At 40.3% G+C, this 15,711-nt stretch overlaps 2 protein-coding genes across 2 annotated transcripts in view; one reads left to right on the forward strand and one right to left on the reverse strand.

The window, feature by feature from the left end:
* Window positions 1-2,901: 2,901 nt before the first annotated feature.
* Window positions 2,902-10,490, forward strand: LOC104461488 (alcohol dehydrogenase class-3-like; the record flags this gene model as incomplete). The annotated part of the gene is given in 9 exon segments (XM_010073110.1): window positions 2,902-3,003; window positions 3,935-4,076; window positions 4,706-4,793; window positions 5,596-5,815; window positions 6,389-6,649; window positions 7,366-7,501; window positions 8,410-8,416; window positions 8,418-8,540; window positions 10,361-10,490. Coding segments are annotated over 9 exon segments (1,104 nt in total), but the record flags the coding sequence as incomplete, so codon positions are not given.
* Window positions 10,491-15,100: 4,610 nt separating this feature from the next.
* METAP1 (methionyl aminopeptidase 1) overlaps window positions 15,101-15,711 on the reverse strand; it is a gene marked incomplete at its 5' end in the record, with an annotated part of 15,977 nt that continues 15,366 nt past the window's right edge. The window contains 2 exons of the mRNA XM_010073111.1: window positions 15,101-15,411; window positions 15,581-15,646. Of these exons, the coding sequence (XP_010071413.1) occupies window positions 15,251-15,411; window positions 15,581-15,646 (227 nt within the window). The remainder of the gene's footprint in view (window positions 15,412-15,580; window positions 15,647-15,711) is intronic.

The following is a 15,711-nucleotide window of genomic DNA, read 5'->3' on the forward strand; positions in this document are numbered from 1 at the left end:
TTCCGTGGCCCGGGACAGAGGGGACTTCATAAGCTTGAAGAAAGGGGAAAACGCATTGCTTTGCAGGGGGGCTGGGAAGGCTTTGGCTCCTGCATGCGTGTTCAGTTGCCAGCGAGCTGCCGGGATTGGAGGAGATAGTTCAGAAGTTTGCACTGTGTGTTTTCTTCCTGCGACTGGTGAGTGGGAGGAGAAGGAGCGCTGCGTGTGTGGGGAGATGCCGCTTTGCAACGGGAGCGATCCTTGGGGCTGCAGTCTGTTTTCAGCAGACCCTGGATCCTGCTTGCTTTCCAAACCCTTGCCTGGCACGTTTTCTGCATTGCTTTCAAAACATCACCATAGTCCAAACTTCCTTAATGCTGCGTCAGTTTCTGTGCAGCTGTTCAGTGCTCTGGTCTGAGAAAGCTGGGTGGTTGGTGTCGCTTGTCCAGATGCTGAAGGCTGTTCTGGGCCATCAGCGGTTTCAGAGAAGACAGGGCAGCTGCTATTGCTGCTGAGAGCTCAGTTTCATCTTGAGCGTGATAGCTGATCGTGTGCATAGCTACAAGTGGCTCAACAGTTGTGTTCCCGTGCTAAGAGATTAATAGAGAAAATTAAGAACGGGTGAAAGTTTGGTTTTTTATTTTTTTCCTGGTCGTTGTCTTCAAGATTTTCAGCAAAGCAACAGCAGAAAGCTTTGAGTATCGAAAGGTCAGAAGATGGGGCTTTTTTGATGTCCGCTCTGAATAGTCCACGGGCCTTTATGGCTATATGAGCTGATTGTAATTGCAAGAGCCAGCTTCTTTAAAAGTTCCTGAATCAGAAGTTATTACTTCAAAATATGCTTCCAGATGTGTAATGTTAGTCTTAGAAAGATCAGAATTTATCCCATAAGGAGACTTTTCTGCCTTCATTAATCCTGTGCTTAACTAAGCCTGTGGAAATGAAAATTTTAGGAATGCGAAGTCTGCTGTGCAAGAACAAGTGACTTAATGAGGAGATGATGAGGGATGGACTGAGACCCAGTAAATTATTTACCAAATGATGGCTCTCCTTGCACTTTGTGCCTTGCATTTAGATTTTCTGGCAAACCCTTTGGTACTTTTAGAGATGATGATGGAATGCCCATACTGTGACTCCACAGTTAGTTACTATGTCACATTTAGGGCATTTTTATAATATTTACCCTGGTAATAAAAAGCAGGGCAAGGGGAATTCACAATTCTATGTTAAGGGTGTTTCTGTCCAATCTAAGTCCCTGCCGGCTGTAGGAATGGGTAGCTGTTTCCTCTTATAAAGCTTCAGGCTGTTCAGGGCAGTATTTGTTTTAGCAAGTTTAAGACCAGGTAAACATCTGCAGTTCCGCTTTTTCAGGTACAGCAAGGGTATTCACTGGTTCCGTCAAAGTCCAGTACTGTTTATTGTACAACAGAAATACTGCAGAAAGTCATAAACTACCCATTATTTTCTCCTAGACACGCAGGTGATGAATCAGACCTGGCAAGATGAACAAGTGGTCTTGGTGCTGTTATTTCTTCCAGGCAGTGAAATTTCAAAAAGCCTGTATAACTGTATGCTCGTCTTAGGATATTTGCAATAATCCCCTTTCAGTGGTTCCAGGGGAACATCACAGCTAGTTTGAACATACAAAATCTCATTTTCTTATATCGTTCATAGTGCATGCTATGAAATGCTTCATATTTCCAACTGTCATAGCAATGGCTTTGACCTTGTTTGCAAGGAAGAAAACCAGTGCAAGTCTTCTGGTATAACTGAATGATTCCAAAACACATGGACGCTACTCTGGAGTAGATTGCGAATGGGATCTGTTCCAAAATGGTCTACTTTGCAACAGCATTCGTCATCACATTTTAGGCAGATAAGGTCTTGAATTTGATTTCACAACGTGTCTGTGTGTCCTGCAGGAAGCTATTGAATATCACATTTGCTGAAAGATGTTGTGTCTATCAGAAGGCAAGATTCAGATTATTTGATACCCTGCCCAGTTTATCCTGAAGGACAGAGCCTGAGTCACGCTTTGTAAGACATCTAAGGGTACTCGGGATACTTACCCTAGCAGCACCTGAAGTTGCTCTGGATTGTATGGCCATAATGCCTGCTGATTTCCTCAGTCAGTTGCACATATGTACCTGTTGATAGGTTTGGTTTTACAGATCCACAAATCCCGCTCTTTCATCCAGGCTCTGCACCATTTGGCTTGAAAAGCTTCGTGGGATGTACAGGTGTGGGTGCAGAGCAGGATTTGTTGCAGTGCTGAGAGCAGCGCACGAAGGCTTGCTAACAGTAGTCCAGACAGGCTCAGCAGAGGTGTTACTGCACAATAACTCGCTGACAATAACCATACACCAAAACCTCTGGTCCCTGTGCACCACTGGAGGGCTTTGCATGTCAGCTGCATGCACATGCATCTCCTTGCCAAAATCTTACCCGGAAGCCGTACTGATGAGGAACAAGAAATTCACTCTTCATGTGGGTCTTGGACCATTATGTGACTTCCAGTTTGCTTTCTGAAGTTTTTTAACTTTGAACAGTCTGTGCTCAAGAACACCCCTCAAATTAATGTCAGTTTCTTATTTTAAACCACCATTTTTATTATGCAGTCTTTCAATTCCTATTGCTCATTTCACTGCAGTGTTTGAGTATCTGCTAAGCACTTCTGGATTTATTACATTTTTTGCTCAATAAGAGAATGACATCCAAATTTCAGATCTTGGTTCACTCATTATTATTTAGCTTCCTGAAAGCAAATGTAGAGTAATTAAGCCTTTGTGTTGAGATTATGAAATTCAGATCTGGGATTCTTTCCAAAAGCCAGTAGTGGTTCTCTCATTTCTCAGTTGGCTGAACAGGAATTATTTTAAATGAACCATACACGGGATGTCTTTTATTGTTGTTGTCTTTTAGGTTATTAAATGCAAGGCTGCTGTTGCCTGGGAGGCAGGTAAACCTCTTTCCCGTGAGGAGGTGGAGGTTGCTCCACCAAAAGCTCATGAAGTTCGTATCAAGGTAATTACATCAATCATTAGCTGTATGCATTGCATTTTGGGAGACTTAAGGATTAAAGCTGAACAGTTTGTTTACCAAAAAGAAATGCTGAATGGATAGCATTAGTTCATTAGTATCTCATCTGGCTGTTTAGATCATCTATGTATGAAAAACACTTCTGATTTCTACTGGTTGCACTTCACAGTCTGGTCTAAAGATCATGGGTGGTCTTGGGGATCAATTCCAGTTGTTACAGACTAAGCTCCCACAAAACATCTGCGCTAAGAACCCCTTTGATCCTGTCTGAAGGGCAGCAGCGTGTGACCTGTTGCAGCCGTGTAACATGCTGGATTTTACTTCAGTCAGGCCATAAGTTGCTGGCTGCTGAGCTGCGATTGGTCTCTTGGATTCCCCGTACCCGAGTTTCTCATTTGATCAGGACTTTCCAGTAACCCGTATCTGCCAAAAAGTATACATTAAGGTGAAATTTATCTCTGTGGAAAGGGCCTCTGCTTGATGCCTAAGACTTAAACTGGATTCATGCAGTACAGAGAGTTCTGTGCGGTCTATCTGGTCATTTTACTTTTGAGAGACTTATTTCCAATCTGAGATGCCAACCTACTTTGAGATGACTTGGAGTACTGATTTCTAGCTTTAGGAAACCAATGTCATCTTCTACCCATTTCAACATCAGAATTTAGTTGGTGGAAATGAGAAAAGATGTACTATCATGACTTTACTTTTTCAAAGTGGGAAGAAAAAAAACAAAAGTGCCTTGCATGGCACTACTGTGCCTTGCCAGGAGTCAAAGTATGTTGGCCATATCACAAATGCTGCCAGCATTGGCAAATTTATCCTGGTAATTGTTCTTAATTTCTGACCAAAGGAAATATTTAGATCTGTGCTACTATTCTGTTCTTCAAGGTGCCTCACATTATATGTTTCTTAACAGATAGTTGCCACTGCTGTCTGTCACACTGATGCCTACACTCTGAGTGGTGCTGATCCGGAAGGATGTTTCCCTGTGATCTTGGGTCATGAAGGAGCAGGAATTGTAGAGAGTGTTGGGGAGGAAGTAACAAAAGTAAAGCCGGGTAAGAAAATATCTTACAAGTTTTCTGCCTTCCTTAAAAGTGTTACTTTACCACAAGGTCAACTGCCAGATTGGGCCACTGAAATTCTACAGTCCAGGAGTGAAGAGAATGTCTTATTCTGGGATGTATGTCTGTGTAGATTTCTCATGTCTGTGAGATACAATCCTAATCTATTCAATGTGCTCTTGGTTTGATGCTTAAAAGAGCCCAGCATACCAATTTCTTACTTGAAATTGGATCAGTATAGTTAGAAGTGTGTGGTGGTTTGGTGTTTTGGGTTTTTTTCCAAATAATAATTGTTACCTGCTGGTTTAATTAAAAGGCTTAAAAATGTTTAAATCATGTTGTTTGCTGCTGATTTGGGGTTGTTTTGTTTTACAGTAACAGCCCTATATTTTCTGGAATGATGAACTTCTGATTGGCTGTCTGCTCAAACATGAGGAGAGTATTTTATCTAGCACTCTCTATAAACAATGCTACTCTATGCCATAAACAGTTTTTAATACACAAAGAAGGTTTTAAGTGAACACAAGCTGACAAAAGCCATGAAAATTAAGTAACTTGAGGTTTTTCGTAATGCCTTGCTTGACTTGATAACTAGCCACAGAATATTTTTCATTTTTTCTTAGGGGACACTGTTATCCCTCTGTACATCCCCCAGTGTGGAGAATGCAAGTTCTGTAAGAATCCTAAAACAAATCTGTGCCAGAAGATAAGGTCTGTACACTTTTTATCTTGACACACAGTATAGGATTTGTTCAATATATACCTGTTCTAGTTATCAAAAGTAATTAACAGGAGTTATCTCTGAAGAATAAATCTCTTGGTGCGTCATTTAATGACTTGGAAAGTGTGTGGTTTAGGAAGTAGTTTATGCACTACTTTCCATTCTTCCTTACAATTTATTTTCTTTTTTGCCCTTAAATAAATCTATTTCTCTGTTTTTATGTATGTGAAGGTATAAACTGCTGTCTTTTGTCCACAGATTTGAAAATGTGAATGCCCTGACTCCCTGTTTAATCCACACTTAAGGGAAGCACTTCAGGGAATTCAGCTCTTGGGAGTCAACACCAAAGCTGTCAAGTGGTACAGAATGATAGAGAAAGCTTTTTTTCCTTAACACCTGCTTGCCAGCTAAATTTCCAGCTCCTATTCTGAAAAAAAAAAAGTCCCCCAAACAAAAACTCCAATGACATCATTGACAGGTGCTACTTAAGGGAAGTGCACTGAAGGAGGTGAAAATGGAGGTGTGGTACTCTGGCAACAAGCAGTTAGCATAGGTAGCCAACAAGGCCAATGTTGATAAACTCCATTTCTTTCCATGCTTCCACGGGGGAATTAACAGTGTGAAGTTTTTGGAGTTTAGCCTCTAATTTCTGTGAACTCCTGGGTTTACTGGAATGATTAAAAAATAACAGTGCAAGTATGCAACTGCATCTCCATTACTTAATGGCTACTGTATGGTGAGAGTATTTACTGCTTAAGACTCTGGCTGTATTTTTCCTGTCTTTGCCTTAAGAATTACTCAAGGGAAAGGACTCATGCCTGATGGTAGCAGCAGATTTACCTGCAGAGGAAAGCAGGTTTACCACTTCATGGGGACTAGCACCTTCTCTGAGTATACCGTGGTGGCTGATATCTCGGTAGCCAAGATAGATGCTGCAGCACCTCTGGATAAAGTGTGCCTGCTGGGTTGTGGCATTTCTACTGGCTACGGGGCTGCTGTTAACACTGCGAAGGTAAAGGCTGGGGTTGCCTCTGGCTTCTCTCTGTAACTGTAGCTGAGCCAAAGTACACAGATACCTAGGGACTAGATTAGGACTGTAAACACCATGTGCCAAATTTCTGTTTCTTCTTCCTTCCTCTTCAGCTGATGAAGTTAAACTAAGAATTCCTAATTTTTCTATAAAGGCGAGATCAGGTTGGAAGAACCTGATGCCCTTTATAGGGGAAATCCAGGTAGAAGATTCTGCATCCCTTTTGATACCAGCTATATATAAGTTACTTGTCCAATGTATCTTCATCTTGCTGCTAGTCATTCTGATAGTTTGAAGCCCAGGGTGACACAAAGCTGGTTGGTGTGTATGAGTCTAGGGCAGGTCATGGGAGTCGAGTCTTTGGGGGGGAAAAAAAGCTTAGTACCTAAAGAGCTTTTGGATGAAATTTCTGTATAGTTTCCCTATCTAAATGATAAGTCTCGTATCCATGTATATTTGTTTCCATGTTTCCTCCATTGCAGACTTAACCTGTGTTTCCCAGTCACGTGGAGGGGTGAATTTTCTCTGTATTGCTTATGGCTGTCTTATTCCTAGGTGGAACCTGGCTCTACATGTGCTGTGTTTGGTTTAGGAGGAGTTGGGCTGGCAGTTATTATGGGCTGTAAAGTAGCAGGAGCATCCCGGATCATTGGCATAGACCTTAACAAGAATAAGTATGCCAAAGCCAAAGAGTTTGGAGCTACCGAGTGTATTAGCCCTCAAGACTTCCAGAAGCCCATACAGGAGGTGCTGGTTGAGATGACCGATGGTGGTGTAGACTACTCATTTGAGTGCATCGGGAATGTTGGAGTCATGGTGAGTGTAACAGTAGTATGTAGCTAGGGGATAGCTAGGTGCCAATTAGTTCTTTAGATAAATGAGTAGCTGCTTTCTTGTTACAGAAAACATGTCCTGGAATTTTTTTTAAATAGTAATGATAACTGCTGTGACTAAAAAGGCCAACTTACATCCAATCCTAATTATTCAATGAAAGAAGATGCTACTACTTAGGTTGAAAATAGCACTTATAATTCACTAATTTTTGTCCTTAATGGGAGTTCTTTGAAATCTTGAGTTTTCATATATTGACAGTTGAAAAACTAACAAAACCAACGTAAAATATATTGTGCAATGAACAATAAAATCGCAAGGACCACTCAGTATCTCCCTAATTCCTCAAACAATTAATTTAACCTTTGGAAATACCCAAGTATTACTGAATGTAAGGCTAGGTTTTCAAGAATCACAACAGCATTCCTAAACCATGGGCTACATTATCTCTGATTACAGTTTATCCCAAATCCCAGCAGGAGTTCAGAGTAAGGATATAAAAGGAGCAAAGTGAGTCTTTAACAGTAAAAGGAGTCTGAACCAATGAACAATTTAATGTAACTTTCAGTGTATTTATTGGTCCTATATGCTAATGTTGTGATTCATTCATTAACTGGGGGAAAGGAAGTGCAACCCATGCCAGTCTAGGCAGCATAAACATTGGCAATAAACACTCTGCTTTGTCCTGTCCATCTGTGAAGAGGGCTGCCTTGGAAGCCTGCCACAAAGGCTGGGGAGTCAGTGTGATAGTTGGAGTAGCTGCTGCTGGTCAGGAGATCTCCACACGGCCATTCCAGCTAGTAACTGGGCGGACATGGAAAGGGACCGCATTTGGAGGTAACTCTCTTTTGGTATGGGGATAAAAGTAATTTACTATGGGTTAAAGGTGGGAGGAACATGCTGCCTTGCTTTTGCTTGTGCAAGAAATTTACTACTGACAGAAATTTACTACTGTGTTGACCTTTAAGATAAAGACTTTTAAAATCTGATACTCCTACAAACAGGCTACAAATAAACACATTGGTATGACATCTCACATATTCTGAAAGAGAATATACCTATATGCTATTCAGTACTGAAGGAGTGGTATAGAGGGATTGCTTTATCACCAAGTGGAGGTTTGGTTCAGTTAGGTCCAGTGAGAGGACCTGGTCTTTGCGGAGATGGGAACTCGCATAAAGATGTTTGTGTTGCTTAATCACTAAGCAAATTGTGGGGCTAACATGGGAATATGCTATAAAGAGCTTCAAAAGAAAAGGCAACAAGTGCTTGATAGATGTTTTCTGCTGTCAAACCAAAAACATGTTGAGACTTTTACAGCTACCAATAACTTGGTGATTCGATAATTGCTGAAGTTCATGGAAGTAGCCAAACTTATTATCACACTGCCCTTTTTCCAAGGAATACAAAACTTAGTTGGGTTATAAAGATACACAGAGGGGCTGATAGAGATGCCTTATGCATGCTTTCCTAGGTGAGGGCTGCTGTTACATTGATTATTGAAATACCTAGAGAAAGGTTAGTGCACTTAGGTGCTTGGATAACACATACTCTTGCTAGACGTAGCTGTCCTCTTTCACTCCTTTTTCACTGCCTGCCTAGAACAAGAGGGACATGTCACTGGTCTCAATTCCTTTTCATATTTATCACACAAATTCTCATGTAAGGGCTGTACATTTTTTATTTTTCTGTTTTCCAAGGTGAGTGGAAAGGGGAAAAACAAATGCATGCCTTCTGTCTTGCAGGCTGGAAACAGTGTACCAAAACTGGTGACTGACTACATGTCCAAAAAGATTAAGGTTGATGAATTTGTGACTCACACCCTGCCTTTTGACAAAATTAATGAGGCTTTTGAGCTGATGCATGCAGGAAAGAGGTAATGTTCATAATATTAAAATGTGTGAAGACATTTCTTGATGAGACACTGTCAAAATACAGGTTTCCTGCCCACTGTCATGTTTTAAACAGGGAGGATAAAGGCTGACATATACCACACACATTAATTCTGAGATAAACAAATACACTTTCTCCGAGTTTCTAGGCACCTGCCAAAACACAGGCAGAGAGTTAAAAGCAAGCAACAGTGTATAAGGGAAATAAACAAGTATGTAAAGGTGATAAAGGGGACAACTCAGTCTTGGGCTTCCAACATGGTTAGAACATTCTACCTCAGAAAAATAAATGTAAAGAAAGTTCACATTAATAAGCTATTTAGGATAGATCTTTTAGTATGCTACATTTTAAAATATTTTTTTACAGTTTAAACTGGGGTAGAACATTCATTTGATGGATTTGCACTTATTAACATACAGCAGTTTCTGCCTTTAAGATAAATGGCAGTTTGGACTGTTCATACTGCAGACTTCTGCCATAGCTGTATAAAACCTCCTAGCGAGGCCCAACTCCACTGCATACTGAAGTAACCCTATTAACTGGTAAAAAATCTGCTGGATATGTAATAAGCCTTGCTTGCCCTTTCAGCAGTATACTTTCCAAGTAGTGATCAACCTACAAAGGCAGTGCAAAGTAGGATATTGTTATCAGAAGATATATTGGGGGATCTTTGTAAAGCCCTGTACAGATATGGGCATGGATGTGCTTGAGGGGAAAATGGGGACCAGCACTGGGACACACTGTCACAACTTCCATCTGCAGGTTAAAATCCAACACAGAAGAGGGGAAGGATTAGACAGTTTTAGCCTGAGGTGTGTCTGAGCTTGTCCTGCAGTGTCTTTTCAAGAGCGAGCCGTTCTGTCATCTGTTGGAAATTCAGAGACTCCTACTGAGAGCTTCCAGGGCCTCTAAGAGTAGAAACCAGCTTATTCGCAGTCTAGGTCACATACTTTTTAAGAATGTGTTTTGAATGACGGGAAGAATCAGCAGGTGGACAAGAGGAAAAACTGGGGACATGTTCTAGTAAAAAAGAAAATCTCTTCCTGCATATTGGCATTAATTCAGGCAACTGCTTATGCATATTTAGGTTCTTCTGTACATGGATAGTTACCAGCATTACCTCAAGAAACCATCGTGGTCTCTGTACTTGATCTCAATCCATAGTGATGTATATAACTTTCTCTAAAGTAGTAACTTTCTCTGCTTTATCTCGTATGTATTCCTATTTTGGATAAGACAGTTAACAGTAACTGCATTTGTACCTTTTACAATTGGAAACACTGCACCTATGCCAAGTTCAGCATACCTTGGCATAGGTGCAGTTCAGCATACCAGCAGCTGATCTCCCTTCCCAGTTACAAACTTTTAATATAATTTCAATGCTTTATTCCTACATGAGCATGTTCTATGAAACTAATAATGAAAGTTACTTAAAATTCTCCAAGCGAGCAAGAGGGAATGTTGTAAATATTGTAAGAAATATTACAGTAAATATTGTTCTGGAACATTGCAAAGATTAATGTTGCTGAACAATATTCTTGGTTAGCTACTGAAAACTGATACTAGTTTGAAAAAGCTTCCATTTTGATTACATCTTATTGGGGGAAAGACTAAAAAAACACAAAGGTAACAAGCATTACTAACACATTTTTAGATAGGATTTTAAATAAATATCACAGATGTAACTGTAACTTCATTCTTAGAAGAGAGAGAAATATGTGTCAGCAATGAAAGGGAGGGCAGGGAAGGTGACAGAATGAACTTACTGCTAACTTTTTTTATTTCTCTCTTTTCCATTTTAAGCATTCGAACTGTCCTGAAGCTTTAGAGCCAAATATGGACCTTCCAGTTGGCCAGCAACATTGTAACTGTCCTTTTATAACAGAATTCCTGACAGAGGGTAGAAGCAAGCAAATGAAAATTCACTGGGAATTTTAGGGTGAGCATTCTGAATATTAAGTAACAAAAAAAATCAGTAACCACTGAGTAGTGTTACATAATTAGCACTGGTTATGGAACTTCTGTTTCTGTACTTGTTCTTCAACTCCAATAGTGCCTAAATCAGTTAATCTACTTAATAAAAGCTTATTCCTAAACACAGTGTTGGAGTTATTGAGCATTAAGATGTGCCTATGATGGCTGTGTTTTTCTCTGGTCATTTTTACAGCACATGTGTACATGACAGCAGAAGAGCATTCTTCAGCATCAGTAGCAAATTATGTGGGATTCACTACACTACGCAGTTTGCCAAGCACAGCTGGGTGGAGAAGCAGCACTGATATGCTGTAACTGTACTGACAAGAGGCAAGAATTCCAACACCTGTCAAGCTTCTGAGGCTACTGTAGGCCTATAAAGGCTGTACCATCCAACTCTACCTTGAAGCAGCCAACTGTAGAGCAGACTGGTTGGATGTATGACCCAAGTGTCCAGGTGTACCACTTGGGAAGTCCATATTCCACCTTATTTCCTGTTTGGCTCCTTGCAGTAGCTGCAGGCAGGCCTGTTGTAAAGACAGTAGCACAGACTACTCTAGTCATTTGCCCTAGTGGTGTCCTCCAAGACTTCAGTAGTGCAGTTTTGCCATTTCCTTAAAGTTACTGGCACTCGAAGCAGCCTTTGTAGCCAACACTGCAAAAAGAAACAACGTGGGATTATTGCCTCTATTTACTCAGAAACAGGATCATGCCACTGAAGCAGGGAATGTTACTGCTGGAGCAACAGTCTGCTCTTGAGGGGCACAGAGTAACAACAGTAAAGGGCCTTGTATGGTGAAGGCTTCAAGCTTTTGTGGGATTTTTTTGTTGTTGTTGGAGGAGGAGGGGTTAAGTCTAAATTTTGGAGTTGCAGGTTTTTTCTCAACTATAGTTCAAGTGCTCTGACTGTTTAAAATTTATTTGAATTGAAACCTGGAAGCAGTGCCACAGGTTCAGAAAAAACACAGTGAAATAGTAGAAAAGAGACTGCAAAGTAGAGGCACAAAGGCTACCTAAAGAAAGTTATATACATAAAAAGTCAGTGCTTTTCAGTGGCCCAAGAACACTGATTAAGAGAGGAGTTTCATGTTTTAAGGGAGCCTGGTCAAAACAACTATTACAGAGAGCTCTGAATGTAAACAGTAATCTTAGCAGAAATTCCCTCTCATCACTAATACCTGCCTTATCCCAAGACACTGCTATACACCAGGGACAATTACATGTCTTCCATTTGTCACTGGAAAGATGTACCAGAGTATTCTGAAAATAGTTGAGGTAGCTGCATTTCAGACAAAGTAAACAACAAAATTAACTCATGTGAACGTCACAAGAGTTCAATTTTGAGCATCCAGAAGAAATAAAAAGTGAATTTGTACCAGGAAACTGAGCCCTCCAACACAGCAGTGAAGTGATTTCTCAGTACCTTGTAGCTCCAGCAATGCTGGCTGAACATGAGAGAATTCAGCAGAAAACTTGCTGTCAATAAGCTGTTCCAGTAACAGTACTCTGTAACTACAAGATGGTATAAATAGAATATTAGCTCAACATCTTAACAAAGCTACCCCCCAACTGCATCTAACATTTAAAATATTCATGCATAACAATAGTTCCTTTAGGCTGCACAGAGTAGATCAAGGCCATACAATCATGTTGCCTGCATTACATTATTTCTTCAGAGACTCTGCATCATAGAGTGTTTGTGGAAATATAGTCTTGTAATACCAGGGTAAGTCAATGACAAAGGCATTCAGTGATACTAGAGCACTCGGATCAAAGACTTAACAGCTTCTTCCCAGCCTGAAGAACTGATGTTCCAGTCCTTATGTAGCAGAGTTCGGACTACTTTGTACTACAAAGCGGTTGATTGAGTGGAGCATGTTTGAAGTAATCTCTTTGCCGTTGCTCATCTAACAAAAGGACTCATAAACACGAGTTTGTACCCCATTCATGGTGATCAAGGTACAGCATTGAACTGTACCATCTTGACAACTTAAAGGACTTAGACAAAAAGCTTCTACCACATGACTGTACATGAAGTATGTACTCTGCTGGCTGTCATGCAGCTTGTCTCTCCTCCTCATGCTGTTAATTTTACTCAACATTAGCTATCAAATCTCTCCTTAAACATTAATGTCAATTTGCAGAAACAGCATGAAGAGTCTCCACGTTCTCTTATGTGATAGTAAAGAGAAAATACTGTATGAGAATGTTTCAGAACTAATTGCAAAAATTGTGGTTTTGGCAAAAAGCATATACAATTTCTGAAAATTTCATTAGAAAGTAATTTGTTTCTTTTTTTTCTTTTATTAAGTGGATAGCAACTTCTGCAAGAATCAAAAATAGATCATTTCCCAAATCCAGTCAGCACAAGTCTATGTATCACGTTCAAGCAAAGTTAGAGCTAGATATGTGAAAAAACAGCCTTTCACAATATTTTAATTTAATAAGTTTTGTTCTCCAGACTGATGTGCTATCTCATGTTGAAGGAAGTGGTGTAGGTGGTGGCTAAGCTTTCCATTTGTTTAAAAATACTGTAGCAGTATGAACAGTATAAACAGTTTTCCTGCTGTGGTTGCCATTTATAGGCAGAAACGCATAGCATCATAGATTACTTATGTGCAGTGTTAAATTTGGTTGTATTGGTGCAATGACCAAGAGGTAATCAAGTGGCACGTGTGCAGGTTTAAGGGTGAGTATTAACTGGTTGCATGCATCTACCAGTAGGGCTTGCACTCATGCAAGCAAACCTGGATATAATTGAGAATGCTATGTCTGGTTTTGGATCACAAAAAGAAAGTTATTTCTGTTAAAAGCAGCTGCAACTTTTATTTTATAGACCAAAAATGAAGGCCCCCCCCATCATACACACACACACAGAAAAGGCAAGACCGTTTTAACCATTCAAGTGAATGATATGGTGGGCAAACCTCCAGGACAGCTGTCATCTCAATACATTACATCTCACTCAACATAGGTAATTCCACTCAAGTATTACAGTCTGTTTTTTAAAACCTATACACGCACACACACACGCACGCACACACACACTCTCTATGCATCATTTCAGGTCACTTTACTGCATAATTAAAAATAATAATAAAGGTAATGAAAACATCGCAATGATATTCTTGCAGCAACAGATGTCTGAGGCACTCAGGGCAGAAGTAATTTTCTGGCAAATTTGGTATTTGGTAGTACACGAGTCCAGTTCTATGAAGCACTAACCCCTTTCCCCCACCTAAATTCTGCAGTGCCAAGGGGAGTCAAAGGTATGCAGTACCTCATATGCTTGGGTCTAATGTGGCAACAAATTCACCAGACACCTTGTAAAAGGTGTATTTTATGCCCATGATTGTATGATTTAATTTCTGCATTAGTTCAACTATTTCTTCCATTACAGTGGTGTAAAACTAAGTCTGCAATGGAGTCTGAAAAATTTTTCATTACAATTCAGAAGAAAAAATAAATTCCCTCAGCAGAGACACCAAAGATGCTGGAAAGGCAGTGGGCATGGGAAAACAAAGGGAAGAGAGGCTTTATCAATCCACACTCCTTTACATGACAGTTTCCAGCTCATCGTGACCCATTAACAGAAAATAAAGGGGTGTACGTACTAACTTTGTGCACTGTATACCCAATCTGAGGAAAAAAGATCAGCTGGCCCCCTAAGACTTTCCGAAACCATGAAACTCACTTAACTGAGGGGGAAAAAAAGAAAGACCTGTTTCAAAATTACCACTGAAGGTGTCTCATTTTCTCACACTCAGACTTGTTTTGAGATTCATACTCATTTCACTGTAAGTCTTGCAAATCCAATCCCCCACAGCTACTGTGGAACAGTACCGCACAGTTAACATGCAGGGATCCCACAAATCGTGGGTTCTTTTTGGTTCTTGTTTCATTCCTTTCCCTAGGTAAGTCTGATACATCAGCTTCACCAAGCTCTTGGAGCAGGAGACAGCCTGCAAATACTGCTTCACCGAGAAGCAGCTTATTCCAGGGAGCTGCATATAAGACAGAATTTATTAATTTTCTCTGTAGGAAGCCCATACTATCAAATCTCCAGCAAGAGAAACAAGTCCTGCCGTTAACACAGTGCGTCACTTACAGTCACAACCACCACAGAGGCCATCAGCAGAGAGATGGGGACAGAATTCAAGGTAAGGGTAGCCTATTCTTGGCAACATGCATGTCTTTCTCCCTTCTGCCCCCTTCTCAGCTGATAAACAAACAAGGCCCAGCCCATTAGAACAGTATCTGCAGAAGCAGGAGCAAGTCTTTGGAACTAGAAATGCTTAAAATCTCAGGTGCCGCTCACATACCAAGAGAGATGGGGCACACTGAAGTAGTGAAAAAAAACCTGGATCCCAAAATATAAGTCCCAGTGGGAAAGGTTACCCGCACTTTTCTAGCTAATATCATGGCAGCCACAGAAGCAATTGTGGGTCTAATTGTAAGAAAGATGCTAAAGAGATAATGGAAGGAAAAAGAAAAATACAGCATGAGTGTTGTAGGTAGGAAGAAAGCAGGAGATTCTTTAAATGATTCTCTGCTTTTCCAGACATTGGATCAGGTTCTTCAAGATACCCTTCTTATCTACAATAACTGAGAACAAGTAAATGATGAAATCTCTCTATTCTGTACTCTTAAAAAAATGCATAGTACAGAGACAAAAATATATATATGTATCGTTCAGATCCACCTGCTCAGTCTATACTATCACTGGGACATGAAATGGGGACGAATACTATCCAGCCGCCGGGTCAAGATCTCACAGCCTGTATCAGTGACCAGAAGAGTGTGTTCAAACTGGGCAGATCGCTTTCCATCTCTCGTTACTGCAGTCCAACCATCAGGCCACGTTTCATCTTGCCAACCACCTAAAAACATAAATTACGACTTTTTGATTGGTTTTAAGTAACAAATATCAGTTCCCCAAAGAGAAATGAAAAAATCTATCAACTACACAGAATACAACCAGCATCCTGGTGCATCACTATTTAATAGTAAACAAGAGCAACCATTTTACTCAGTTGCTAAATTGCTCACCTTCACAGATCATCGGTTCAATTGTAAATACATGACCTGGCTTCATGACTCCAACTGCCTTATTTTCTGCAATAAAATAAACACACAAGTTAGAAAAAGTGATCCCATATTAGTAAATGAATGAGACCCTG

This window comes from Pterocles gutturalis, unplaced genomic scaffold (genome assembly GCF_000699245.1).
Source record: "Pterocles gutturalis isolate BGI_N339 unplaced genomic scaffold, ASM69924v1 scaffold2412, whole genome shotgun sequence".
Lineage (NCBI taxonomy): Eukaryota > Metazoa > Chordata > Aves > Pterocliformes > Pteroclidae > Pterocles > Pterocles gutturalis.